Genomic DNA, 12,033 nt, shown 5'->3' on the forward strand with positions numbered 1-12,033 from the left:
AGACCCTCTTTCTCCCCATCCCATAATATGAGAGCAAGGGGATGCTCTGTGAAGATAAAGCACAGTAAATTTAGAGCCAATAAAAGAGAAGACTACTTTGTGTAGCATACAGTCAACCTGTGGAAAAAGAGATGGATAATTTTATGACCGATAATGTTTGTAGCTATGCAAGCTAAGATAAGGAGAAAGGTAATCAGATCTCATGCTTTGGGGCATATGATTGTCACTTCCTGGGGTTAGAAAAGAATCTTCTCTTCCCAACACCCCATGTACAGCATTGCACAATTGGCAGGATGCATTCTGGAGGAAAAACACTGTATATGAGCCAGATATTATTGTTGTTGAAGATTGTGGCCAGAAAAAAGCAACTGCCCCTCAAGAGAAACAGGCACATTTTAATTAGGGCTGTCAATTGATCGCAGTTAACTCACGCGATTAACTAAAAAAAAAAATTAATCACGATTAAAAAAATTAATTGTGATTAATCGCACTGTTAAACAATAGAATGCCAATTGAAATTTATTAAATATTTTTGGATGTTTTTCTACATTTTCAAATATAATCAATTTCAATAACAACACAGAATACAAAGTGTACAGTGCTCACTTTGTACTATTTTTGATTATCATTTTTACAGTGCAAATATTTGTAAACAAAAGAAATAGTATTTTTCAATTCACCTCATACAAGTACCATAGTGCAATCTCTTTATCGTGAAAGCGCAACTCACAAATGTAGATTTTTTGGTTACATAACTGCACTCAAAAACAAAACAATGTAAAACTTTACAGTCTACAAGTCCACTCAGTCCTACTTCTTGTTCAGCCAATCGCGAAGAGAAACAAGTTTGTTTACATTTATGGGAGAATGCTGCCCACTTCTTAATTACAATGCACCTGAAAGTGAGAACAGGCATTCACATGGCACTGTTGTAGCCAGCACTGCAAGATATTTACATGCCAGATGTGCTAAAGATTCATATGTCTCTTCATGCTTTGGCCATCGTTCCAGAGGACATATTTCCATGCTGATGATGCTCGTTAAAAAAATAATGCATTAATTAAATTTGTGACTGAACTCCTTGGGGGAGAATTGTATGACTCCTGCTCTGTGTTTTACCTGCATTCTACCATATATATCATGTTATACCAGTCTCGGGTGATGACCCAGCATGTTGTTTGTTTTAAGAACATTTTCATTGCAGATTTGACAAAACGCAAAGAAGGTACCATTGTGAGATTTCTAAAGACAGCTACAGCACTCGACCCAAGGTTTAAGAATCTGAAGTGCCGTCCAAAATCTGAGAGGCACAAAGTGTGGAGTATGCTTTCAGAAGTCTTAAAAAAGCAACATTCTGATGCGGAAACTTTAGAACCCGAACAACCAAAACAGAAAATCATCCTTCTGCTGGTGGCATCTGACTCAGATGTGAAAATGAACATGTGTTGGTCTGCACTGTTATGGATCATTATAGAGCAGAACCCATCATCAGCATGGACGCATGTCCTTTGGAATGATGGTTGAAGCATGAAGGGACATATGAATCTTTAGCGCATCTAGCATGTGAATATCTTGTGATGCCAGCTACAACAGTGCCATGCAAACGCCTGTTCTCACTTTCAAGTGACACTGTAAACAAGAAGCATGCAGCATTATCTTCTGGAAATGGAAACAAACTTGTTTGTCTGATTGGACTTGTAGGCTCTAAATTTTACATTGTTTTATTTTTGAATGTAGGGTTTTTTGTACATAATTCTACATTTGTAAGTTCAACTTTCTTGATTAAGAGATTGGACTACAGTACTTTTATTAGGTGAATTGAAAAATACTAATTTCTTTTGTTTTTACAGTGCAAATATTTGCAATCAAAAATAAATATAAAGTGAGCACTGTACACTTTGTATTCTGCGTTGTAACTGAAATCAATATATTTGAAAATGTAGAAAACATCCACAAATATTTAAATAAATGGTATTCTATTATTGTTTAACAGCGCAATTAATTTTTTTAATTGCTTGACAGTCCTAATTTTAATCAGTCATACCATCTGCATTGGTTGAAATAATACTTTCATGTTCAGTATTTTTTCCCCCCTTGTTTTTTGTCATATCTGCTTCTTTCCCCATTTTTATTTCTTGTTAGCTATCTAGTTTTTATTTAGATTGTAAGTTCTTCAGGGCAGCAAGTTTCTCTTCTTATATGTCTGTAAAGTGACGTTTATCCCCTGTCCCCCACACCACAGACATAATACCATAGTAATAAACCAAATCGCAATACATGTTATCAGATTCTCCCAGCATTCTGAACCCCAGCCAGCCAGTTAGTTAGTTATTTTCTTCACTGTGCTCCAGACATGAAAACCCAGAGCATAGCCTCTTCCATGCTGGCCAGCCAGCATTCTATACAGTCCCTGTGCTCCAGCTTCATTTCCTATCACTTGTGATGGTTTTCCGGCTACAGAATGTTGTACAGGCTCTGGGAGCATGCAATTATCAGAGCCTCAGCTTTTAGAGATGGCCTTTCTGGGCCTGCCCACCATGTTACATATTGTTTCATGGATGGCTGGACTTCTTTCAATTTTTAGTTTTAATTAAAGTAGCAAGATTGGGAAAATCAAAGAGCTCCCAGCTTTGCTCTTTTAAGTGAAACGAAAAAGCTGAAAGAGGCCCAGTCGTCCATGACATGCTGTTGAACTGAATGGCTGGAACAACAATGAAAGAAACTGGGAAGGAGGGGGGGAAGTGCAACCAGATCTGTCCCCAAGGTAATCCACTGTTCCACCTACCAGCAAAACATGTATCTGAAAATGCTGATGGAGGAAACAGTGAACCACATTTTCAAACATAGCCCACAAGCTGTAGCCACAAAATATGCATAAGTATAAACTTATCTGCATGATTATCTGTTTTTCATATGCAAATGTATGTTTGGTGTATGCAGTTATGTGTTTGGGCATGTCTGCAGATGCTTTTTGGGGGCAACTTAAACATCCATATTTGAACATTCAGATCAGCCTGTCACTTTATTGGCTCATATACAGTTTAGTTTTTCATGAAGCTATTATTTGTCAAGAGAGGTACATTATATTAAAGAATAAGACCAATAGAATTTTACCCAGAAGAAGACTGCACTTATACAGAAGGTGATCCGTACACACTTTCCACAGGCAGTGTATGGCACGTGCTCTTCTTGCTGGAAAGAGAGTTGATTTAGAAGGGGATTAATCATACATCTGCTCTTCTTTTAAATATATTTTTCATGTGACCTGTTAAGCACTTTGACATGTTTGGGGCACAAGAACGGGAATCAGAATCCAGGTTTCTATTCCCAGACCTGACATCTTTGCCATGTCCCCCTGGCAATTCATTTGGGCCGATGCGTTCCAAAAAAAAAAAAAAAAAAAGTGTCCACTGATTTTGGGTGTCAGTTTTTGGGTGCCCAATTTGAGAAATGTGGGACCTGATTTTCAGAAGTGCTAAGCACCACTGCTCGAATCAGCTGGATTAGTGGGTGCTCAGCACTTCTGAAAGTCAGGTCCCTATGTACCTAAGATTTGGCATCCAAAAACTGTCACCCAAAATTAGTGGACACTTTGAAAATTTAGACCTCAGCCTATTTGTCTCTCAGTTTACCTCCCTCTAAAATGGGGGTGATGCCTACCTCACCCCGGTGTAATGGGGCTTCATTGATGTTTTAAAAAATCTTTGAGAGCCTCAGATGAAAGATCTATATAATGGCAAAAATATTATTTTTTAGCCAAATCTTCTCTATCTAAAAATGCCTTAAGAATTGTTTAGAATTATCATTGTGTAGTAAAGATAATGTAAGTTTTATAAGCTTATTAATAAAACCAGGTATCCTGTAGCACAAGATTATAATACAGAAGGGGCCACTTAGGGTAGATTTTTAATCATGTCAGTCTAGTTTTGGAACTTTTCAAGTCTCCTATTATAAACATTAATATAGTATGGCTAGAACATGAAAGCAAAGCAAATGATCAGGTAAACGCTATAGTGATGCAATAACAAAAAATAATAAAAACCTGACAGCTGAGCTGAGTGAGCCGCTAAAGCCACTTGAAAATGTATTAAAAAAAAGAGCTCTAAACTAAGAGCCTCGTAAATGTGTATTGTGTTTCACTAGAATGAGAATTATCCCTGTCCAGGTGAACTCATTAATGTTATTAGCATCCATATACGCTTGGCCATAATACCTGTTTGTGCTTCTCTCATTCAAAGAAACCTGTGGATAACAAAGTCTGGAAACTGCATGAAATGCAACTTCTCTTCCTCCATTTTGTCTTGTTTTCCTGGCATGTCTCCAGGCTTCCAAGAACAAGGAACAATCAGTGAGTTGAGGGTTGCCAACCCTCCAGGATTGTCCTGGAGCACCCAGGAATTAAAGATTAACGGCTAATTAAACATTATGTCATGTGATGCAACCGCCAGGAAAATGTCCAACCAAAGTTGGCAACCCTATCAATGACGATTGTGGGCTTCTCACAACAAAAATTATTCAATGCCAGGCTGTTACCTGAGATTAGAGGTACCATTTTGTGGCACCAGATCATTCTACTGCAGTCCCTCTGGCTGTTAGGAAACTGCCCTTTAGTAATCACCCCCTCACTTGGTGTTATAGATTACAGAAAGGTTTCAGAGTAGCAGCCGTGTTAGTCTGTATTTGCAAAAAGAAAAGGAGTACTTGTGGCACCTTAAGAGACTAACAAATTTATTTGAGCATAAGCTTTTGTGAGCTACAGCTCACTTCATCGGATGCATTCAGTGGAAAATACAGTGGGGAGATTTATATACATAGAGAACATAGATTACAGAAAGTTGCCAGTCCCAAGGTTGCAGTAATTGGTACAACCAGCTGAAATGATAAATGTGATTTCTGTGAACCCCAGGCCTCACATTTTAGCCTGATACAGACTGGTGTATGCTAGGCCTGCAATTTATTAGATCAACATATTGGGTCAGATCCTCAGCTGCTGCAAACCGAGGTAGCTCCACTGACTTCAGTGGAGAAATGCAGATTTATATCAGTTGAAGATCTGGCCCATCACAAGGTCTTTGTTTGAATTTCTAGCTTTCACAGTTTGCAGTATGACCAATTCTAAAAACATTCCTTACCTGTGTGATTTCATTTGTTACTACATGAATGCATCGTGCTTCGTATTCTGGACGTACATGTTCTTCCTGCTCTAAAAATTCAACAGTGTCCCATTCATATTCCAGTTCAGCCTGCCGTCGCTTCCAAAACTCCAGAAACAAAGTAACTAACCAAAGGAAAAACAAACAGAGCTATACCACACGTACACCGGACAGTGTTGAACTCCTATGCTGTAATATGTGAACCGTTAATTTTTTAGATCACTTTTTGCAGACACAGAATATAACCTTTACTGGCTGGTGGGATGGTGCCAAGACTTTCTCAGGGAGAAAATAACTGGATCTATTTCTTTACCTAATTACTGCTCTAATGATGTAGGTGTTTTTATGATATCAACCTGTGGATTCTTTATGCTAAAGAATGCATAAAAGTTTATTTTTCTTTTCTGAAAACGTATTGAATAGGAACAATTTGGATTTTATATTGCAGTATGGTTTTTCAAAGCAGATTGTTTGGTTAATTGAAGGAAAATAATTTTGAAGAGTTATGGATGTTTTTAAAATAAAACTTTAGCGCATATACGAAATTGCCATAGGGAAAAGACTAATGCCCATTTAATATACACTATAGAGTTAGTGTCACACCTACTAAAAGTTTTCCAGACAAAGTTACAGTCAAGTCACCAAAACCAAGCATGAAATAAAAAGAAAAACTCTAAGGGTCAGTTTGGGAGAGGCCGTTGCATGAGCGCATTCTTGGAAGGAAGGCTCCTACCTTTACATGGCTTCACACGGGCCTCTCACACTGGCAGTCCCTATGCTCCCTGAACTCTAGGGAGCACAGAGACCACTCTTTACAAGCAAGAGGCCAAAAAAGGGGAAGTGGTGCCCTGACCTTCTGTATCAACCTGCAGAGCAAGGCCAGTGGACCAAAGAGGAGCAAGCTCCTCCATCCCTACATCTGGCCACTGGTCTGGTCCCCAGCATAATTTAGAGCACCTCATCAGTGCTCCAATTAGCACCAGCTGCAAAAGGCCCTCAAGGACTGTTCCAATAGCTGGGAAATATTGGAGTGCAAGGTTGTCCTGGCCTTACAGCATGCTGCCCCTCCCCCTGCCACAATCCCTGTGCGAGCAGCCAGGAAGTGGGTGTGGCCCAAGAGAGGCTATGATGACTCTGTCACTGAGGGAGCTGCCTACACAGAGGGACTCCTCCAGGTGTGATAACTTTATAGCTGTATTGTACCGCTCAGGCCTCAGAGCAGGGCAGGTTCTTCTGTCTGTATTTTAATTGCTCTTTTCTTTAATTTATTCTAAGACGGCATTTTCTACTGATTAAAACAAATGACTGGGAGTCTGGAGATCTGGGTTTTAATCCTGTCTGGCCTTGGGCATGTCACTTACTATAATTTAGTAGTCCATACCCACTTTACAGGGGGTATTGTGAGGCTTAATTAATTCATGTTTTGTAATTATTTGAGTTCTCTGAAGGGAACATATTACAGAAGTACCGTTATTAATAAGTATATTAATGGTCGCAATGCAATCATAGGGTTAAAAATATATCATTCCTTAAATTATTTAAAGTATTACAATTCAATGAAAATTACAACTGAAATGGCATCAGGACCATGGTTCACTTGGATTCAGTACAATTGTGATGGACAATTCACCTCCTTATGTAGCGGGTTTATGATGAGAATACTAACATACCCTTGTAAGCATTATTGTAGCTATGCAGCTTAACCTTCCATTTATCATTTTTGGAACCATACTTCAAAACAGAAAATCACAATTTTTAATTAAGAGACAAATTACAAATAAGTTAACTATTGGGACAACAGAAAAAAGATCAAATTAACATCAAACTGTTCTAATCTTTGATTTAGGGAATTTCCTGCTGGTATCTTGAGCGTAGTATACCTTTGAAAAGTTCTTAAAAGAATCAAATTTAACTTAATTATTTTATTGAAATAGTTACTTTAAAGCACTTTATATTAAGTTCATTATCAAAAGATCAAAGTACAACATGTTTTACAATAACAAGCATATTAATCTTTTCTTATCAAGCTGACATATTGTTCTAAAATGTTACAGTAGTTGTCTTCTGTACACTACCCTTCATGGAGCACCACTGATAACATAAAACTTACTTCTGTAACTTTGCTGACTAGCTTCCAAGTCAACATTACTTGTTAATCACCAACAAGTAATCACTCTGGTTAAGGGGCTACAGTTAAAGCCAATTAGCAACCTTGCTAATATGGACAATCCAAAGAGGCTTAATAAAGCGGGGAGGGACCCTCAGGCTCCTCCCTTGGCCATAGACAATGCTGCTACTACTAATTCACAGTCCCCGTCTCTCTAATGGGAGAGGAGGGGTGGGAGGAGAGATCCTGGACCTGGCTCCCCACTTCTCTGAACCCCGGGCTGCCATCTCACGCTGCCTCCTCTACCACATCCACTTCCAGGCTTGCTCTGGAAGAAGAGATGGTGGCTTGGTGAGGACATGGGTGACACTGTGAAGCGGTGGGAGAGGGGAATGGGAAGGAACCCCATAAACATCTGCAAACCTCCTGGTAAGCAACTCATGCGTAAAGCAGAGTCCCGTCGATGAAGAAATTGGGAAGTAGCACATACTGTGATCTCTGCTACTTGGCCAGTAACATGGGCCCCCTTGCTAAGAAAATTCTGGTTCTGCCTCTGCGGTCCAGTGAAACAAGACACTTTCTGGAAAAATAAACTTTGACTTGTCCACTGAATCCAGTACAGAATAGAATCAGTCAGTGGGAACCCCCTGATTAAAGAGACACTTTCACTGCCACAAGATGTTCCTAGTGCTTGTAATTACTGCATGTTTAGCGTATCAATTACGTAAATGAAGAAGGAAAGAAATAATTACTAGAGTTTATAATAAATGGCTCTATTTTTCCCATTGCCTTCCTCAGTCATGCAGCTGCTAGTAGGAATAGAGAGCTCCAAGATTCCTTGGAGAAAAACAGTTCCTTTGCCAGACATGTTTAAGCATGTGGCTCCTGCTGGTTTACCACTGGGCAATTCTAATCCCTTCTTCTTCCTTTTCTCCGAGTTTAAAAGGATGAAACAAACACTGAAAAAAAAAAACACCCCACCGTTCCTATTTGCCCCTGGAAGTTCTGAAATCAATCTCCAAATGATGCTAAAAAGAGTTACTGTTATGCTTAATTTTTATGTGTGAATTCCCTTTTGCAATATTCCTGAACACTAGAAACTGAAATAGTTGTACATTTAGCTACACTTTTTGGCTTATGCCTTAGGTCTGCCCAAAATTAGATGACAAAACTGTAGACAGAAAGCAAAACCTTGAAATTGACTTACCCCATACTCCCATAAATACTGCAAATATTAGTGTTCCGAAGCTATCGAATATACACAGTTTCTGTAAAGAATTAAAAAATAAACGATTTAGCTATAATGGGTCAGTAATTTTTCTACATGGGATAAGAATGCTGATAGAATGTTGCACATTTTGATTTTAGTTTTGAGCTTTTACATGGTTTAATCTTCACCTTTCCTTCTAGTATTCTTCCAATGTGCAAAATCAAGGAAATTAAATGCAGAAAACCTACATTAAACCTACGAGTCAAATATGCAGCAAAAGGGTATACAACTGCTGTAGTATCAATGTTCCACCACCCACTGTACTGGAAGAGGAGAGCCAGTACTTCAGTGGTAGGAATTTCAGTTGACATGACACACACACATTGTATTCTCTCTCTCTCTCACATACACACACAGAGCAAATGAACAAATAATTCTGACAAACAAGAAGTGACACAAAAAACATTAACCTATTTAATAAGAAAATACTGTTTTGATATAGTAATTGTGGGGTTGCCTCTTCCTTTTCCTTCCAACATTTCCCTTTTCACATGTTTCTCTCTTGTACCTTTCATATTGCTGTGCTGAAGAAACATTAATCTTGCACTGGAGGGAGAATAACACTGCTGCCACTTCACCCCATGGATGGTTTAAGAGAAAATACAAAGGCTACTGCAACTGAACTTAGAAACCCATTTCTGCAGGATGTAAATGGCATGCTACCTTAGAGGATTCACAGGTAATAGTGAGGTTCCAGTATGTGCATTCCTGATCACACTGCGGGCACATTATGATGTTGCCACCGATGTTGGGATCACACACTTCTTGGCTAAAAATAAAATCAATCAATTACGCAAGCACGAAACTCAGACTACCATTAATGCTTGTAGATGGTGTGATAACTCGGTGAAGTACGGAATAAGTTGCTAAGTGTGCTGCTTTCAGACAGTGCGCCTCCTCCACTTCCACTCTTAGCCCTCAATATACTGCAGATTAGATTATGAAGCATGGAAGGAATTATCTCCCATTACTCTTGGAGCTATTCTCTAAAACAAATCAAGTTAAGAACAAAACAGAGATCTTAAAAAATCCTATTGTTCACATTTTCAGGATTTCAGGGTGACTCTTTTACCTGATTTATAATGGGCAAATCCACCCTATAATGTTCAATCTGAGCATGGTGGTAGGGGAGGTTTGAGGCGGAAAAGTGAGGAATTCTCTTCAGGCCAGGGAGTGGCTGCAGAGTCACTTGGAGTAGCCAAAATAGTCTGAAGTAGTTCTAGCTACAGAGGGTGCAAGAGGACCAGGGGATCTGCATAAGTGCAGATCCAGTAGCCCCTTCCCCACCAATGTCTCTCTTCAGGGTGTAAAGGGGGAGCAGAATTTCCCCTGTGCTGCTGTTCTGCCTATTCTCCTATAGAAGAAGGGGGGGGGGGAGGAAAGTCCTGAGTTCCAAGCAGTGCCTTTTAGCAGGCCCTCCACCCATATGTGAATTTCACCTATGAGAAAGTTTTTGCTCTCCCATAGGGAGCAGCAAACATAAATGGGCATGCTATGGTAACCTGTGTTGAAGTTTTGATTTTTCACTGTTTTCTTTACATTTTTACATTATACTGTATGTGGATTCAAAAAGAATTGTCAAACTATAAAGAATGAAAAAAACAAAATCTTAAATACAAGTCATTGTAACATCTCATGTCTGTCTATTACTTTTTTGCCCTGTATCTTTGAATCTTTAACTTCAGAAACAAGCCAGTTGCTATTCTTATTCTCTGTATTTGTTTCTCCATTAACTTGATTTTTGTTAGTACAGGGATTGATCCACCACTCACTGAAGTCAATGGGAATCATTTCAATGATTGACTAAGTATCGGATCAGGTCCTTAGTGAGCCCTTTCCGTACATGGTAGCTTTAGTTTCCTAAAAGATACTATGATTTGATTCTGTTTCAGATGCCGTGCTGTATTCTTTATTTTCTCCCCACGATTTATTGTCATTTTCTTTCCCTGCTTTTTAATTTCCTTTTATGTCTTCTTTATTTTGAAGGCAGAAAACTGATTTATATTTTGGGATGCTCTTTTAATGTTTTCGTTGTTTTAATCATTTTGCTCATCTGCCCCTTTCATTCCATGTCCTTTTTATTTGACATGAATGTCTCTGTACATTCTGATTTGTAAAAGCCTTTGGGCCATAACGTGCCATCAGATTTATAGCACAACTCCCCACTGATTTCAATAGGGAATTCTGCTTAAAAGCTGATGGCATGATATGGCTCTTTGTTTGCTTACAGTATATGTCAGGAAGGAGAAGGAGGACAGAGAGTAGAGGAGGGAACATGCACAATGAGAAGGGAGGATTCAAGGGAAGTAGAAGAAATTGGGGGGCGTCGGAGGATTTTCATGTCCCTTGGACTAGATGACCCAGCAATGTTCTTGTAGCCCTGATATATGCTTGTCATTTCCTTTTCATAGTGTTCATTCAACAGTACCATGAACTTCAACCTGGGATCACTAACAAGGTTCCCTTTTTTTTAATGCCTAGAAAACTCTGTGCTATTTGTGGGTATTCAGAACTGTGTCAATACGAAAATATATTTGAACTGTCCATCCGGTACCTCCATGTGCAGTTGTCCTTTGTTATGTATCCATACAAAAAACAGGCAAGTCCTACTACTGCTGCCACGCTCAGCATTTGAGTGTAAAAACCAAGCCAAGCAAAATATATTCCAGTTTTCTCTCCATAATATTTCCTGTGAGGGGAAAAATACTCGTTGAAAATGCAAATAACTCCACATTTCTTTCTCAGACAACCGTCTATTCCAAATATTTAGGGCTAGACTCTATTTTCATATGTTTACAGTGTGTGACTGCAGAGGTACAGCAGCTAACAATTTCTGTGAATTTGCATGATTTTTTATATTTGCATGCAATGCCTACTTCTCACTGAAGCTCACTTTTGATTGGTTATATAGGCATGTGCCTGTATCTTATAAAGTCAGAAACAGAGCATGCTCAAATGTGTGTGCAGATTTGGGCATACATATCAGCAATTAGAATTAAGACATGAATCTTCAATGTACCAAAACATGAAAATGTTATGTGAATTCCTAGGTCTTTCTGAATTGTAGTGATCATATGCATACTCACCTGACAAGATCCAATGGCTGCAGTTTGTAAATACTTCGGGGGTGAGCCCATTCCTTGTAAAGAAGATACCGTTCATTAGGGCAGTTGGGGTCCTCTGACCGGTGATTGAATCTAGACTGCAAAAGAGAATGAATATGGAAACACTGTCCCATAAAATAACCACTTACAGTACCCAAACTGTATGGGCAGCTGAACCAGTTTACAGTGCCACTCCAGCCCCACTGGCTGTGTGAAATCTGATCCCTGTGGAGCTACACTTGTGAGACTAGTGTCTGGGGTAATCTCTTAGCCCAAGTTCCATTGCAAATTACAAAAAGGAGTTGGAAGCAAGCAAGCAGTAACAGTACAGAGGCTTGTCATTAAGGACCCGATCTTGCAAATACTTATGAACATGCTTAATTTTAATTATGGGAGTCA

At 39.1% G+C, this 12,033-nt stretch overlaps 1 protein-coding gene across 2 annotated transcripts in view; it reads right to left on the reverse strand.

Moving 5' to 3' along the window:
• ANO6 (anoctamin 6) overlaps nucleotides 1–12,033 on the reverse strand; it is a 128,395-nt gene that overhangs the window by 25,884 nt on the left and 90,478 nt on the right. For both annotated transcript variants that reach the window (XM_037887783.2, XM_027826407.3), the window contains 6 exons: nucleotides 11,617–11,732; nucleotides 11,085–11,219; nucleotides 9,194–9,299; nucleotides 8,468–8,528; nucleotides 5,133–5,278; nucleotides 3,115–3,192 (listed from right to left, as the gene is read on the reverse strand). In XM_037887783.2, the coding sequence (XP_037743711.1) occupies nucleotides 3,115–3,192; nucleotides 5,133–5,278; nucleotides 8,468–8,528; nucleotides 9,194–9,299; nucleotides 11,085–11,219; nucleotides 11,617–11,732 (642 nt within the window). The remainder of the gene's footprint in view (nucleotides 1–3,114; nucleotides 3,193–5,132; nucleotides 5,279–8,467; nucleotides 8,529–9,193; nucleotides 9,300–11,084; nucleotides 11,220–11,616; nucleotides 11,733–12,033) is intronic.

The sequence above is a fragment of the Chelonia mydas genome, chromosome 1, assembly GCF_015237465.2.
Source record: "Chelonia mydas isolate rCheMyd1 chromosome 1, rCheMyd1.pri.v2, whole genome shotgun sequence".
Lineage (NCBI taxonomy): Eukaryota > Metazoa > Chordata > Testudines > Cheloniidae > Chelonia > Chelonia mydas.